General features: G+C 44.3%; 2 protein-coding genes across 2 annotated transcripts; both read left to right on the forward strand.

The window, feature by feature from the left end:
• Positions 1 to 6140: 6140 nt before the first annotated feature.
• On the forward strand, positions 6141 to 7322 carry LOC140853411 (tuliposide A-converting enzyme 2, chloroplastic-like). Its single transcript, XM_073248032.1, is given in 2 exon segments — positions 6141 to 6968; positions 6971 to 7322. Coding segments are annotated over 2 exon segments (951 nt in total). The 5' UTR covers positions 6141 to 6181; the 3' UTR covers positions 7135 to 7322.
• A 2148-nt stretch (positions 7323 to 9470) lies between these two features.
• LOC105060862 (tuliposide A-converting enzyme 2, chloroplastic) lies at positions 9471 to 10901 on the forward strand. The gene is given in 2 exon segments (XM_010944713.3): positions 9471 to 9683; positions 9685 to 10901. Coding segments are annotated over 2 exon segments (951 nt in total). The 5' UTR covers positions 9471 to 9597; the 3' UTR covers positions 10550 to 10901.
• The last annotated feature ends 6023 nt before the right edge of the window (positions 10902 to 16924 follow it).

Raw genomic sequence — 16924 nt, forward strand, 5'->3', positions numbered from 1 at the left:
ACGTGCGGGCTGGCCCAGGCCAGGCACCGAGCCTGGCCCTTTACCCCGATCCATCGTGGACCAGAGGTCTACGGTTGGACCTGTGACCACGTGGGGTTTTCCATGTTTCACGCAATCTACTGCACTATTTTAGACTGATCGCTATCAAAAGCGTGGGTTGATCCTGCTTTCGATCCACGGCTGGAGGAGATTATTTAAGGTCTATTTGAGCCAGATTAGGATTTCTAATCCTAATCTAACTCTTGTTTAAGGCCTATAAAGGCTTGGGAACGGGAACAAGTGGCCTGTGTGAGTGGTGGCTTATTTTCACGGGAGAGACCTGTGATCTCCTGTGATCGCGGGAACCCCAAAGAGAAAGAGAGAGGCATGAGGCCTTGAGAAAGAAGGAGCAGGGCTCCTGGAAATGGACGCGGGCACTTCAAGGTTCAGGGGGTCATCAAGAGAGAGAGCTTTTATGAGGAGAACTTTCTGTGAGAGAGAACTGGATGTACAAGGTTGAGGGTGAGTCTCCTCTTGTAAAATTTTTTTTATAGTGAAGTTTGCATGCCCCGTGGAGACAAGCCCTTTTGTGGTGATCCACTATTTTGACTATTTTTGTTTTGTTTCTTCTTTCTTCCTGCTGCATCGCGTGGTACTGAAAAGTCCCAGAAGGTGATGTCCTGGCCAGACATCCATCCAACAAGTGGTATCAAAGCGAGGCGGTACAAAAACGTAGATTGTAGCGGTGGTGAGCAAGACTGAAGATGGAGAAGACAGATTAATCAAGATGGAGATCAACAAATTTGATGGTAAGAGTAATTTCTCCTTGTGGCAGGCAAGGGTGAAGGACGTGCTCATCCAACAGGGGTTGATCGATGCTCTCTTATGCGATGAGAAGCCGATACCATGGAGATACGGGATTGGAAACAGCTACAGATGCAGGTGGTGAGTACCATCTGTATGTACCTACGGATGAGGTGGTGATCCATGTGCTGAGCGAGATTTCCCCATGGTGCTGTGATCGAAGCTCAAGGAGTTGTACATGGCGAAGTCTCTCATCAATACTCTTTTCCTCTGGAGACAGTTTTACCAACTGTGGATGACTGAGGGACAGAGCATGCAGGAGCATCTAGCCACTTCCAGAAGATCCTCACCGACCTCTTCAGTGTTGGTGAGAATGTTGAGGAGAAGACCAGGATGCTGGTTTTGCTAGCGTCGCTTCTCCCTTCGTATGAGTCCTTGGTGATTGCTCTTCTAGTGGGGAAGAGCACTATCAAGATGGACGAAGTCAGTGTGGCGATACTCCAGAACGAGGTTCTCAGGAGGAGAATCCGGCTTCGAGCTCAGGTGGCGGTAGTTCAGCTTTGGTGGCTTCTGGAGGAGCAGGAGGTAGTAGGCGGAGCGACAGGAGATCGCAACGAGGGTGGTCTAAGTTCAGGAGGGACTTGAGCAAAATCAGGTGTTACTGGTGTGAGGAGTTGGGGCATCTAGCCAGAGATTGCTCTCAACTCAAAAATCAGACGGTGGCTGCTGTAGCGACGGTCGGCATTGATTCAGATGGAGATGTCCTGGAGATATCTGATGAGATATCTACTTCTTTCCGACAGTGGATATTAGATTCTGCATGCCCCTATCATGTATGTTGCAGATAGGAGCAGTTTGACTCCCTAAGAATAATGAGAGCACTGTAATCTGTCGGATGGATCGAGCTGTGCGATCAGAGGCATTGGGACGGTCAGCTGGAGGACACATGATGGTGAGTGAAGAGATTGGGGAGGTTCGATACATACCCAATTTCAGACAGAATCTTATCTCACTTAGCAGACTGGATTCGAGAGACTACAGGATGGTAGCTGGTGGAGGATCCTGAGGATGCTATGGCGATAGGATTGTACTGGAGGGGAAGAAGAGAGCAGAGGATATTACTACCTGACAGGAGCCCAGTGCGAGATGGAGCTTCGGGAGTCAGATGGAGCTCAGAGCGAGGTGGAGCTCCAGGTGGAGGTGGATCGGGCACGAGATAGGAGACCGGGAGGACGAGAGGCGACGTCGCAAGGTGAGATTTCTATTGCCGCAGGATGATGCCCCGAGTAGGTCTCAGTTAGGAGGAGCATAGCATACGATGGAGATGGGATCGAGCGGCTGGCTCGACTCCCTATTTGTCCATCCATGATCAGTAGGCGATTGCCCCAGGGCATGGGGGCGAGGAGATTCAGAAGCTCTCAGAGTTAGGAGGAGGTCAATATCGAGTCGAGTGGAGATTGTTAGGATTTGATGCCTCAAGATTCAGCCCACATTGAGCCCACAGTGAGGTTCGTGGTGAAAAATGGAGTCCAACGAGACAAGATTACCCCAAATGGAGCTCGGATGGAGGAGATACGAGTTTTGAAGTCGGCAAGACCGAGGCGGCGGAGGACGCTGGGGCTGGCGGAGCGGCGGCGGTGGCCGCAGGCGCGGAGGCGGCCCAGGCGGGACCAATGCGTGGGACGCACGACCCAGGTGTGTGGCCCAGGCGGGCGCGCGGCCCAGCCTGCGCGCGCACGGGGCCCTGCCCGGCCCAGTCCCGTGCGTGCGGGTCGGCCCAGGCCCGAGCCTGGCCTTTACCCCAGTCCACCATAGATCGGGCGGTCCACGACTGGACCTGTGGACCGTGGGCGTTTCCACGCATTTCACGCGGTTCATGATACTATTCCGTGGACCGATCGCTATCAAAATGGGTGGGTTGATCCTGCTTTCGATCCGACGGCCGGAGGAAGTTATTTAAGGTCTATTTGAGCCAGATTAGGATTTCTAATCTTAATCTAACTTTGTTTAAGGCCTATAAAGGCTTGGGAACGGGAACAAGTGGCCTGTGTGAGCGGTGGCTTGTTTTCACGGGAGAGACCTGTGATCTCCTGTGATCGCGCGGAATCCAGAAGGAAAGAGAGAGACATGAGGCCGCTGAGAGAGGAGCAGGGCTCCTGGACAGCGGACGCGGGTACTTCAGGAGTTCAGGAGGGGTCTTCCAAGAGAGAGAGCTTTTGTGAGGAGAATTTTCTGTGAGAGAGAACTGGGTGTACAAGGTTAAGGGTGAGGTCTCATCTTGTAAAATTTTTTTTTTATAGTGAAGTTTACATGTCCCGTGGAGGCGAGTCTTTTATGGCTGATCCACGTATTTTGACTGTTTTTGTTTTATTTTTTTTTTCTTCTGCTGCATCGCGTGGTATGAAAAGTCCTGGAGGTGGTGTCCTGGCCAGACATCCACCCAACACGTGTAAATCATAGCTAGTTTCTTTTAGGTCTAACTAATGGATTGATCATTGATACATACTGATGGATCGTATATTCTATATTCCAAGGCTAATCTTTTTAGATTTTGTCATAAGGCTGATCATGATCATAGCCATCGAAACTGAGAGAAGATTTTAAATTTTATTGTTATATGTAGATGTTTTAAAATTAAAATTATATTAATTTATATATTTATTATTATAAATTATTATTTAAAAAAATTAATTATGCTTAATTCTTAGAATATTGATAATTTACTGGGTCTATAAAGTTCATTTTTTTTTTTTTCATATCAGAAAAAATACGGAGATTGCGACCGAATTGTAAAAGTTTAGAATGTTAGAAGATATTTATATTTTGAATAAATATTGATCTTGATTTATGTTAAAATTTTTTTTGAATTATTAATAAATTATTTTTATTTGAATCAATAAAATTAAAATTTAATTTTAATATTATTATCTGTGTATGATTGATATGATATATTGGATGCGAAGGCAAGCCTTGCAGGTGGTAAATTCTAAGGATGTAAGGCTGCCTGTCACATCGCTTGACCATCAGTCGGGCTTGACCATTGGGTCAGGGCGTGACAACACTTCTTACCAAACTTAATAGGCTCCGACTATTACTTGCACATGCTCATAGCTACCAAGCTAGGTTGTTAAAATAGGGTACTCATAATGACATACTTTTGGTATTTCATTTTGTATTCAACATCTTTGGTATTTCAAAATTCCTTGGCAGTTTTAATAGGAAAGTATGCATTGTAAGGGGAGTAGGATAAAATAGAAACAATTCAATGGCAATAAAGAATGTCAACTTCGTGAGGGGTTCTAAATTAAGAACTAGAGGCAATGGTTTGACTAGCGTAATATCAAGTTTTATTACTAGCTGGAATATTAGACTTGCTGGATTAATAGAGACATTCATCAGTGTATTAGCAAAACGAACTTTCTGCAATGGTTTGACTAGACTGCTGGCAAAAATATATAAACCAGTGTATTAGGCCAGCGCTTTTATATAAATGCTGCGTAGAGTATCCTTTAGCAACCCGGTGAAAATATGTTGCTAATTCTCTCATTTGTTGGAGTGATTTGATTCATTCTCATAGTCATTAATTAGTTTGACTCCTTAGGATGGTTCAAAAAGAACTCACAAAGCTAAAACTAGTTTATGTACCCCTAGTGAAGTCTGGGCACTTGTTTTGATTGCCATGCTGGTTATTGTTTTTTTTTTTTTTTTTGGTAAATTCGCTGATTATTGTTTTAAACCTTGTTTATTAGATGTTCTCCCAGTTTTGAGTGGATAGGCGAAACTGATATTTTATCATCATTTTGAACTTGGTTAAAATATATACAATTAAAACATGATATATATATATATATATATATATATATATATATATATATATATATATATATATATATATATATATATATATATCATAAAGGGAAATATTCAAAGCTAAAATCTAGTAGCAAGAAAAGCTTCAAGACTATGTGTCATAAAAAAATTGACTTACATTAGGAACTCTTTTATATTGTTTAATATCATGAAAGCCTATTTGAAATCCTGGGTTCAAAATCCCATCAAAATCCTAGTTCAAACCAATATAACCACCTAAATGAGATTAAGCTAGGCTATTTTTAATACCAGAGCACTATTGCAGTGGGCCGGCCCAAATCCATAGGGAGAGAAAAGGCCTATTAAAGTATTTTTTTCTTTCTCTAGCCAACCCACCACCATGATTCTCTAGGTATTTATAAAGATAGACTAGACTAGACCTCATGTAGATGGTTGTATTAGCTCAAACCCATAGTTCCTATTAGATTTTGGACCGTGATGGGCGAATGGCTCTATTATAAAGAGGTCTTTTTACATAGAAAGGTTAGGTCTCGCTGCATTACTCCACTATAATTTTTTCTATTTTTGGTAAAATAAAAATTTTTTATTATAAAAAAATCTTACCCTTGTAAATTAACATATTGACACCCACGATGCTTGTATAATTGCATTAAAATCACTGCATAAATTGAAAAGTTCCATTAAACAAAGTTGAAAAAGAAAATGAAACCTAAATTTGGAGTAAGTAGTTTTACAAGAAAACTGATAAAAAATTTATGCATTATTTGCATAATTTTTTAAATAAAATCGTGTAAAATTTTTGATCTCCCACCATAGCTTGAGTAAACCCTCTAGCTTCACAGTTCTCTAAAAACAAAAAGTACGCTAGTTTTAAAGGCATTTTTATCCGCGAGGCTTCCATTGCATGAAGCTTGTTATGTCACAGGCACTATTCCATGGACCAGTCCAAGTGGACCTGGGCTAATCTCAGACCATTTGCACGGTGGATAACGCACAATCGGAACTGGTGAAATATAAGCGGGTAATGTGGCTTGTTATCCACCGTGGGATTTGACGTGGTCCATCGGATTTGTTCAAATAATAATTAAACCATTGAACAACCATGGTAAGAGAGGATTGCAGCAACTCCAGAATATGTTGTTCACCAATTTTTGATTGCGCGCTATCCATCATTCGCACCAGATGCAAGTGAATCGGGCAAATTTCAAGCATATGCACGGTGGACAGCGCGCAATCGGCAAACAGTGAAATACAAGGGATCGCATGGCATGTTATCCACCGTGGAATTTGCGCGGTCCAATTGCACCTGGTGCATGCAATACCCATCTTTTTTCTTTTTCGGTAGCTGATTGGTATTTCCTCCGAGTACAACCACATTTTCCACCTTGACGGAAATAACATGTGACGGTGTAAGTCTCCCTTTCTAGAATTTCTGTTTGCTTTCCACTTGCCACTTTCCTACCCCTGTAGCTAATAACCTATCAATTATATATCTTGCCGAAAAAAACCTTTCAATTATATAAACCAGCCGGTAGATGCGAAATCCCGTCCACCTCTCTCTTCCCCAATGGATCCCGACACCGAAATCGAATTCGACTTCACTCCGTTCCTCCGCCTCTACAAGAGCGGCCGCATCGAGCGCCTCCTTGGCACCGACGTCGTCCCCGCCTCCGTCGATCCCACCACCGGCGCCGTCTCCAAAGACGTCACCATCGACCCCTCCATCGGCGTCTCCGCCCGCCTCTACCTCCCCAACAACACGACCGGCAACAAGAAGCTCCCCATCCTCATCTACATCCACGGCGGCGGCTTCGTCATCGAATCCGCCTTCTCCCCCACCTACCACCACTACCTCAACGCCCTCGTCGCCCGGGCCCACGTCCTCGCCGTCTCCGTCGAGTACCGCCGCGCGCCGGAGCACCCGCTCCCCGCCGCCTACGACGATGCGTGGGCCGCAGCCAGGTGGGTCGCCTCCCACGCCGGCGGCGGTGGAGGGCCCGAGCCCTGGCTCTCCGAGCACGGCGACTTCGACCGCGTGTTCTTGGCTGGCGACAGCGCCGGGGGCAACATCGCCCACAACGTGGCGGTGCGGGCCGGGTCGGAGGATCTGGGCGGTGGGATGAGGATCAGAGGGCTGGTGTTGATCCATCCATACTTCTCGGGGAAGGAGCCGGTGGGGATGGAGAGCAGAGATCCGTGCGTGAGGGAGAGGATGGAGAGCACGTGGAGGTTCGTGTGCGGGTGGAAGAAGGGGTTGGAGGATCCGCTGGTGGATCCGCTGAGGGGGGAGGTGTTGAAGGGGTTGGGGTGCGAGCGGGTGCTGGTGAGCGTGGCGGAAAGGGATTTCTTGAGGGAAGGGGGAGGGCGTACTACGAGGGGTTGAAGAGGAGCGGGTGGGGAGGGAAGGTGGAGCTGGTAGAGTCGGAGGGGGAGGAACATGTGTTCCATCTCCAGAATCCTACAGGGGAGAAGGCTTTGGCGGAGATGGAACGCTTGATTTCTTTCCTTCATGAAGATTGATTTTTCTTTTGCGGTATTATTATTATTGGAAAGAGGATTGGTACATGTGATGAAAGCCAATGTATGTTATTCGAGCTGGGAGCTTCTCGTTCGCCATAGAATTTATTTTGTCTTGCTCTTTCAAGTTTCGGAACTGAATCTGTTATGATGGGCTCTTTCTTCCCGCAGAAATGGTTATCTTATAAGAATTTGTACAGTGTCTTAGGTTGAGAAGTTCCCCTTCCCCTTCCCCTTAATCTAGTCAGTGAGAGGATTTTGCATAAAAAATACACACTCCTTTTCATTTTGCACATCCAACATCATTTTCAATTTTTGGCACATTCGATATGAGTTTAGAATCTTGGCCCCATCGACGATAGCGGTGGCCTCTCCCGCTTGACATCTCCACGCTAGAGGTGGCGTCTTCCACTTTCCTATACCTATATACACCAAATAATTATTTAAGAGGAAAAAAATAAAGAACACACAATAGCGTGACATCTCCTCCATCTGTTACTAATACTCCAAAGGTCCTTCAAATCCCTATGCAAGGATAAAATTTTTACGGTTAGATGGAATAGCGATAGGAAAATTTTATAATTGGATAAATAGTATGCTGACTCAACTATGATCGATAAAAGATATGCCGATTTGATATGATTGAATGAAAAATATATTGATCCGATTTTAGTCGTTGAAAGATATTCGATTGCTATTGATAAATTAGCAACATCATCAACGATCAATAATAATCATATTAGGAAAAAAATATTTAAAATTTTTTTTCATTATAATTGAAACGATCGCAGAATCGAAGCTCGAAGTTATTACAGAAGATACACTAACTTCCATGTCCAACGTATCAGATTATTTTGATTGGGAGTGAGGAATAACTGTTGGGTTAATCGAATCTGCTTCCTCCGATTTGAGATCGGCCATTTGTCCACATCTATACAAGAAAAGTCAAGAGATCCAAAAAAGAAGGCTCTGAAGGCAAAAAATTCACGATTCACTTTCATGAGCAGCATCTTCATGACGACTGACTATCATGATCGAAGCAACATCTTCATCGTGATTGACCATCATGACTGACTGACCATCACGATTGAAGCAGCATCTTCATGGCCGACTGACTATCATGATCAAATAGCATCTTTATGGCCGACTGCTTAATGATCGACAGACCATTATGATCGAAGCAAAGTTATTATGATCGAAGCAGTCATCATGACGGCTGACCATCATGACTGAAGCACATTTTCATGACCGACTAACTATCATGATCGAAGCAAAGTCACCATGATCAAAGTAGAGTCATTATGACCGACTGACCATCATGACGAAGCAACATCTTCATGACTGACTGCTTAATGACGATTGATCATTATATCGAAGCAACATCTTCATGACTGAACCAACATCATAATGACCGATTGTCTTTGACCGACTGACCATCATGGCAATTGTCACGACGACTGCTAATCTATAATCATGATATCACAATCGTAGGTAATAACTACATGCACGATCATTAGTGTGCATAAACTGATGACTAACTCCATGATTATAGTCTAATACTAGAGATTAACTATCCTTTAGTGTCATAAAAAATAAACTCTACGTATTCATAGTTATACTAGAATTTTATAAAAAAAAAGTAAAAAAATAAAATGATAAGAGAATCTGGACTAAAATTTTACTGAATTCTATATTAAATATTTGTTCACCATTTCTCATTAATTTAGACATCGAAAAATCTCCATCGAATATAATTTCGATATAAATTTATTTTATAATTATTTTTACCTCGATCCATTTAAAGCTTAATCGGTATTAATTATATTGCAGCTAGGGCCTAACATTTTTTTTTTTTTTTGGTAAGACTATTATTTTTTTGGTAAAAGAAATGTTATTACGTTAACAAAATCATATGTCATAACATGGGTTCACCTTCTTCGCAGAGTGAAATGTTTGACGAGATACATCATCTTGCGTCATACACACCTCATCCACCACATGGGCCGGTGGATGTTGAGCCCACGGCTGCGTGCGCTGTATTCAATGCAGCATCACGACAATCGCTGCCTTCTAGAGAGTCCACCGGCCTGCGCTGTATTTAATTCAACATCACGACAAGCGCTGCCTTGTAGAGTTGCGAGAAACTCTCTAATCAAAAAAAGAAAAACCTACCGCACATTCCAGTCCGTCCCTCTGAGAACCCAAATTGCCCGGCATCGGATGGAAAAAAAAAATACAAATTATTTCGCTATCTCGGGAGTCGGGACAACCACTCCCCTCCCAATTGGCTCGCTTTCACTTTAATTATAGTACTCGGGTCATTCTAACCACTCCCTTCAGTTACACCTAACCTTTCTGGTGACCCAACCACTGGTTATTCCCATCTCCTTTCCTTTTGGTTCCCTTCGGGCAGAGTATAATTTCATCCGAGCTGGTTTCATCTCTTCATCCCTGCCTCCCTGCGCCATGGATCCTGACACCGAAATCCAATTCGAGTTCATAATTCGCCAGTACAAGAGCGGCCGCATCGAGCGTCTCTTCTCCCTGACAAAATCCCCCTGCCATCGACCCTGAAACAGGCGTCACATCCAAAGACGTCGTCATCGACCAGGAAACTGGCGCTTCCGTCCGCCTCTTCCTCCCCAAACTCGATGACACTACTCCGAAGAAGCTCCCGATCTACGTCTACTTCCACGGCGGAGGCTTCGTCATCGGCTCCGCCTTCGATTTCCTCACCCACAACTACCTCACTCCCCTGGTGGCCAAAGCCAATGTCATCGCCGTCTCGGTGGACTACCGCCTGGCCCCCGAGCACCCACTGCCTATAGCCTACGAGGACACCTGGGCGGCTTTCAAGTGGGTGGTGTCCCACGCTGCGGGCGGTGGCGCTGAGTCGTGGCTGGCCGAGCATGGAGATTTTGGGCGCATTTTTTTGGACGGCTGCAGCGCGGGGGGGAACATAGCCCATCACATGGCGATGCGCGCTGGCGCAGCGGATTTCGGACCTGGGGTGAGGATACGAGGGATGGTATTGGTCCACCCCTACTTCGCGAGGGGAGAACCATATCCTTCGGAGTTGGTGGATAAGGGGTTGAAGGAGAAGATGGATGGGCTGTGGTTCTTGGCTTGTCCGGGGACGGTTGGGATGGACGACCCGCTGGTGAACCCGCTGGCGGAGGCGGCGCCGAGCCTGAAGGGATTGGGGTGCGAGAAGGTACTGGTGTGCGTGGCGGAGAAGGATGTTTTGAAGGACAGCGGGAGGGCGTACTACGAAGGGGTGAAGAAGAGTGGATGGGGAGGGGATGTGGAGTGGTTGGAGTCCGAGGGGGAGGGGCATGGGTTCCATGTGGTGAAGTTGAACTCTGAGAAAGCTTTGGAGCTGATGGAACGTACGGTGAAGTTCATCAATGGCAGCTGAAGACATTTGGATGCTGGAAAAGGGCTGGTGGTGGAAATGGAGAGGGGGAGGGATATGGTGACTCCATTGATGGGAACTGTTAGATGGTTAAATAGCTTCCAGCGTCAAAAGGGAAGCTCTTAATTTCTATCGCGCTTCTGGAATTGGGGAAATGATTCCCATGACAGAGAGTTGCCTATTCTTAGATGGGAAAATAAGACTGAACAGTGCTGTTGATCATCTCTTCCGTTCAATTCAGTCAGTGGACTAGATTTCCTATTTTCAATTTGCCTGAAGATGGCGTGTTCTATGTTTTATCTTCTTGTCTGTGAGTTTTCTTCTGAATAAAAAAAATATGCGATGACTTTTTATATCAATGGTGTTTTTTCCATGAAGCTTATCTCACAATAAAATAATAATTTTCTAAATATTTTATAAGCAAAATCATTCTACTGGCCTAGATAATTCTGTGCTCCCTTCTGAATCCGATTTATTTTAATTGTAATCTAAATCTTCTTTTAAAATTAAAATTATTTTATAATATTTATATTATAAGTGCTTTTACAATCAGATTTTTTTTTTATCTATCCGATGCAGTCTAATCTATTATGGCCTTACTTCGATGGGTAGTCGATAGTCGATTAGAAATCGATTAGGATTTTATCTGTCAATTGACGGTGGGATTGTCGATGAATGAGATATCGTCATCGAAGGAAGTGCACAAAGTCAAGATCAAAATGAAGGATGATAATAGAATTTGAAGAAAAAAAGATGCTGAGCTTCGTTTAACACCAAAAAAGGGGATCTGCAAAATAAATCCTACCGGAGGTGGCTCCGACGAAGATTCTCTGATATTCAAATTAGTAAATGGTCCGAAAAGAAAGAGTGACAGAGTCTCTGGATTTTGAGATAGTGTATCTACGCATATTTGGAGAGGTTTTCACTTATCTCTATTTATAAAGGGAGCAAAATGAATGATAAGAGGAATGACGATTATGTCGATCATATCATGTCGTACGACATCGCATGATATTATATGGGTGTCTTTAAATTCTGACAGCGAGCGTGCTTTTTATTCGACGCGCACATGATGGCAGACGTTACCGGATGTGGGATTAATAAATACCTCCGAGGGTGTATTTAATGAGATCGTAGTATCCCATCAAGGTGCGCAGCTAGCCGATTAGGACATGGTGTATGAATAACATGATCTTGATGTAGCCTCTCAGAGTAATATGATGGTCATATTCGATGCTCAATTAATCGATGGAGGTTCATTTTGTTGGAGTCGGTAGGATGGAATTATCAAGGTATCTTATCTTTGATTGGCATAGTCGGTCTTTAATCGATCATTAATTTTAGTAAGAATGGTGTCGACGAGGGACGACCAACCTTCAGTCGGTTGGATGTCAGTGACGGCGTTCGATATCTATCTAGTTGGGGGAGAACTTTGTATATTCGAGTTGGATTGATTATCGGTTAGTTGGTGCAGTTTCTTTGGTCGGTCCAGAGATGAGAAGCCAGGATAGTCGGCTAAGTGATGGGAATCTATCCCAACACTTGCCCCCCAACTTTCAAATCCGATTTAGTAGTTAGTCGGGCGAGAGGAGTTCGTCTTCATGCCATCATGAGTTGCTTTAGCCGACTGCTACTCGGCCGATGCTTCGTGGGGCGGACCGTCGCTTTATCTTTTCATGCGACGGCATCGTCCTTTCACAAATCGTGCGGTAATAAATGCTGTGGAGCTCGAGATGATTTTTTGTATAAATAAAGGAGATCGACTGGCAGGATAATAATGAGCACGTGAATCTGAGTCATTCGTGTGTCAGCCATCCATTGGTCCTATTTGTGATCACGTAGATTGAGCCTACTTAGCAAGATCTGAACGGTGGTGCACTGAACGGACGTTGGGAAGACTGTCCGAGATTGCCGCCACATGTCATGATCTTCGGATTAAGCATGGTATTCAACGTCGATCCTGACCATTGAGAAAATCTATATATAGGGGTTGATCTTCTTCCATTTTTGACTTTACTATTTCCGCTCCACCTCGAGTCCACACTGCCCTCTTTCTCTGTCAAGAGTCTAGTTGCTGACGAGTCACCACCTCCAGTGCCGGTCTTCCATCACCGTCAGCCTTTGTCATCGGTTCACTTCCCCTCCTTAGGGGTTTTCTTCTTGGTCCTTCTTCCTTTTTGTCTTTTCCGTGACTTCTTCTGGTAGAGAATCTGGAGATGAGAATCTGATCAATGATCGGAGTTCTCGGGCTCCAACAACCCAGAGGGTGACCGAGGGGATTACTCGGAATGAGTCCGATGGGGTGTCTTCTCGACAGGATCAGTTAGATCCGAATGAGTCGGATGAAAGCTGATTGTCGAGAACACCCATGGATCTCTTGCAGAGAGATCGAGCTGACTGAGTCAACAGTTGACAGACTAGGGGGACATTATCATTTTCGTAGTTGGTATCGATTGGTGGCACCCGATGAAGGAGGTCTGGTTGTTCATCCTCCTGATGGTAATATTGCCATCTATGAGGAGTTCCTTCGATCAGGACTCCAATTCCTTCTTCATCTTTTCTTTGCCAACATTTTCGACCTATATGAGGTCGTTCCTGCTCAACTTGCCTCCAATTTTATTCATATTCTTTCTTGTTTCGTTGTTCTTTGTCATTTTGTTTGGGTTAAACTCCAAGTCTCTTTGTTTCAGACCATTTTTTTCTTGAAGAAACATCCCCGAGAGTGGGGTGGTGGTTCTTCTATCCTTAGCCCCGACAACAGCTTTTCAAGAAGCTCCTTTCTTCTATTCATGGGTGGAAGAGTAAATTCTTCTACATTGCCGCTGACCACCTGTGGGACTTTAATTGGATTTGGATGACTCCAAACTTTTTTTGAATAGGAACGACACAGTCCTGAACGAGGATCGGGAGGTATATGAGAAGCTTTCTGAGATCCAGGTCCCTGAGCATCAGGAACTGCTCAAGGAGCAGTCCCTTTACAATGTCAAGATTAGCCCGACTAGGTATCTCGGTAGTTTTCTTTTTTGTAGATATTTTTTGTGGTTTCTGCTTGATTCATAGACTAACTTTTTTTTTTTTTTGCATTCATATAGGCATACAGGTCACAGCGGGATTTTTAAAGGGGGCGGTTTGAAAGAAGAAGAGCAAGGCAACATCCGGACTCGGAGGCCCATCTCGGCCACCAAAGAAGTTGAGAGAGGAGTCTCAGGTTTGAGAGTCGAGAAGTATGCAGCCACCATCGCCACCCTGAGCTCCGATGGTGTATTTATCTCTGCCACCTTCCATCGAGGTCATGACAGTCACGACCTCTCCCTGGGGCTGACGATGATGTGGTGGTCGTCGAAGCACCGACGAGGTTGGCGGAAGCGCTGCAAGCCCTTTCAATCCAAGCCGAATCTAAAGGAAGTCGGGCAGCAAGTTGAGAAGTTGCCGATAAGGGTGCCGACAAGGGTAAGGCACCAATGCTTCCCCGTTTCACCACAGACTACAGTCTGGATATGCCTTCCGGAGAGCCGATGATTGCGATCGGGATGCTTTTCAAAGCCATCGATCGGGTGCTCCAGGACTGCCAACTCGTCAGGGAGTTGGCGAGAATGATCATGCTTCCACAGATTGGGAAGTTAAGAAAGCACATTCAGTCTCGAGATCCAGTCGGGTGCCTATATGTAGTTGATCGGGGTAAGTATTCGAACTTTCTTTATTCGGCCTTTTTCTTTCTTAGCCAAGTAGGAGACTTAGCCTTCTTTTGTATTGCAGATGATTCATGACATTACAATATTATCGGAGGGGCTGATCAAATCCATCCAAATCAACCATGACTTGGAGGACCAGGCCCAGACCGCTCATGCGCGGGCCGAGGTTTTCAACAAGCTCCTCCAAGCCGTGAGGAGCGGGAAAGAAGAGCAGAGAGAAGATCTCTCTGCTAGAGGCTGAGTTGGGAAGGAGGAGTTTGAGAAGCTAATTGCCGATTATCAAAAAGAGATGGAGTCGGTCGAGGATGCCCTCATCAAGGAGAAGGAGAGGGTACTGAAGGTGGAGAAGACTGTCGAGGAGGCCAAGAACGCCGCCAAGGAAGTCGAGAAAATTATCGAGAAAGCCGAGAAGACCGCCGCCGAACTTCAAGAGAAATCGACAGTGGCAAAAACTTGAGCCCAGGAAGCTGCTTCTTCGCATTGATCGAGTTTCGTGAGTCAAAAGAGTATGAGGATGAGCTCATCGATGCTGGTGCGGACACATTCCAGATCAGGTTTATGGAGTACAAGAAGCAGATTCACCACCTTGTGCCCAAGGTGGACCTGAGCTCCATTCTGCTCGATGAGAAATTAGATGAGTCAGGCGATGAGGATGCAGAGGCCGAAGCGGACCGTCCCCAATCGAGCTCTTGAGCATCTCTTGTACTCTCTTTTTTTGTATTTGTAATAAATTTTTGAAAATAAAATAAAATCTTTCTTTATGAATTGTCTGACCTCTTTTGTGTGTGTATTTCTTTTTGTATTTTCTTGACAAACTTCTCAAAAATTGACAAGTAATGAAGTCGGTAGATAGTAAAATAGTCTGTAGGAGGTAGCTAACTAGTAGGTTGTAGCCGAATTAATTGAACTTGAGAAAATTCTCCAAGTCACATAATCGACTTTTGCAGGCAACTCGATCAGAGTGAAGTCGTAATCATAAATCATTCACTGTAGGTTATCTCATTAAGTAGGAACTTGTAGGCGTTTTTAGGATCGATAGATCTTTGGCTGATCGATGTAAAGTTGACTTAGAACAATTTATTTTGATTGGGTCGTATGACGAACTGCAACTCTCATGCTTGTAACCCTTGGGTTGTTACGAGTATGGTGGCAGTTATCAGATTGCACAGCTCTGATAATTGAATTTTAGCCGATTAATGCAATAATTTTGCCTAAGTCATGCATTCAATCCGACGCTACAGCTTTTGGCGGGTGTGCTTATGATTGAGGGACCCATCCATTGTTTAGAAGGGCCCACTCCCGACTTTATTAGTAGGGTATGAGCCGACTAGCTCTTCATCGGGTATAAACGATGAGGGAATGGTTGTATTGTAGTTTGCCGAGAACTTAAGTTGTAAGTGCATAACTTGTAAGAAAAAAAATCTTTTTTTGTTCGAAGAAGGTATTCTTATTGATAATATATTCATAGGTTTTTGACGTTCCAAGTTCGAGGGATGTCAATGCCATCCAAGTTCTCAATTTTGTATGTCTCTGATCGTAGAACTGTCGATATTCTGCAGGGATCTTTCCAATTCGAAGATAATTTCTCTTGCTCTATGGGCTTGGAAACTTATGCTCTTCTTAAGATTAAGTCTCCTACTCAAAAAATTTTGGACTTAACTCGGGAGTTATAATATCACACTATCTTTTGTTGGCAGGAGGTTATTCTTAGTTGAGTTTTTTTTCGAGCTTCTTCGAGTAAATCCAAGTCTGCTCATCTTTCATCCGAGTTGGTTGATTTGTCATAGTATTCTACTCGAGTTAAAGGTAGGCCGATTTCAACTGGAATCATGGCTTCGATTCCAAATGCAACTGGAATGGAGTTTCTCCGATCGAAATCTGAGGAGTTGTTTGGTAAGACCATAGGGCATGTGAAGTTCGTCAGTCCAGCTTCCTTTAGCTTGATCGATTCTGATCTTTAGATCTTGAAGAATTATCCTGTTGGTCATCTCAGCTTCTCCATTGGATTGAGGATGCTCGATCGAAGTGAGCTTGTAGATAATATGATATTTCGTATAGAATTCTTCAAATCTTGCATTGTTGAATTATCAATCATTATCGGTGATGATTGTCTGGACAGACTGAATCGACAGATGATAGATTTTCACAAAAATTGGTAGTCTTCTATTCCATTATCTGTGCCAATAGTTTGGCTTCGATCCACTTAGTAAAATAGTCGATGACCACTATGAGAAATTTTTTTTTATCTACTGGCAGACGGGAATGGATCGAGTAGGTCCACACCCCATTGATCGAATGGTCAGGATGCCTAGATGGCGTGAGATGGCTGGATGGGAGCCTCTGAATGTTAGCGAACCTTTGACATTGGTCACACTTCTGCACCAAATCTATGCATCTTTCTACATGGTTGGCCAGTAATATATCTACTGGAGGATTTTGTAGGATAGTGACTTGTCCCAAGTGATTGCCGCAAATGCCTTCGTGCACCTCCCGGAGGGTGTAGTCGGCCTCGGAAGGTCGGAGACACTTGAGCGGGGTAGAGATGCTAACCTTTTGTAAAGTTGATTATTAATGATTATGTACTGAGTTGCCAACCTATTTACTTGGTGTGCCTCGACAGGATCGGTTGGCAAGGTTCATTCATCATGAAATCGATGAACAGGTCAATCCAACTCGACTCTTATCC

Source organism: Elaeis guineensis, chromosome 13 (assembly GCF_000442705.2).
Source record: "Elaeis guineensis isolate ETL-2024a chromosome 13, EG11, whole genome shotgun sequence".
NCBI classification, from domain to species: domain Eukaryota; kingdom Viridiplantae; phylum Streptophyta; class Magnoliopsida; order Arecales; family Arecaceae; genus Elaeis; species Elaeis guineensis.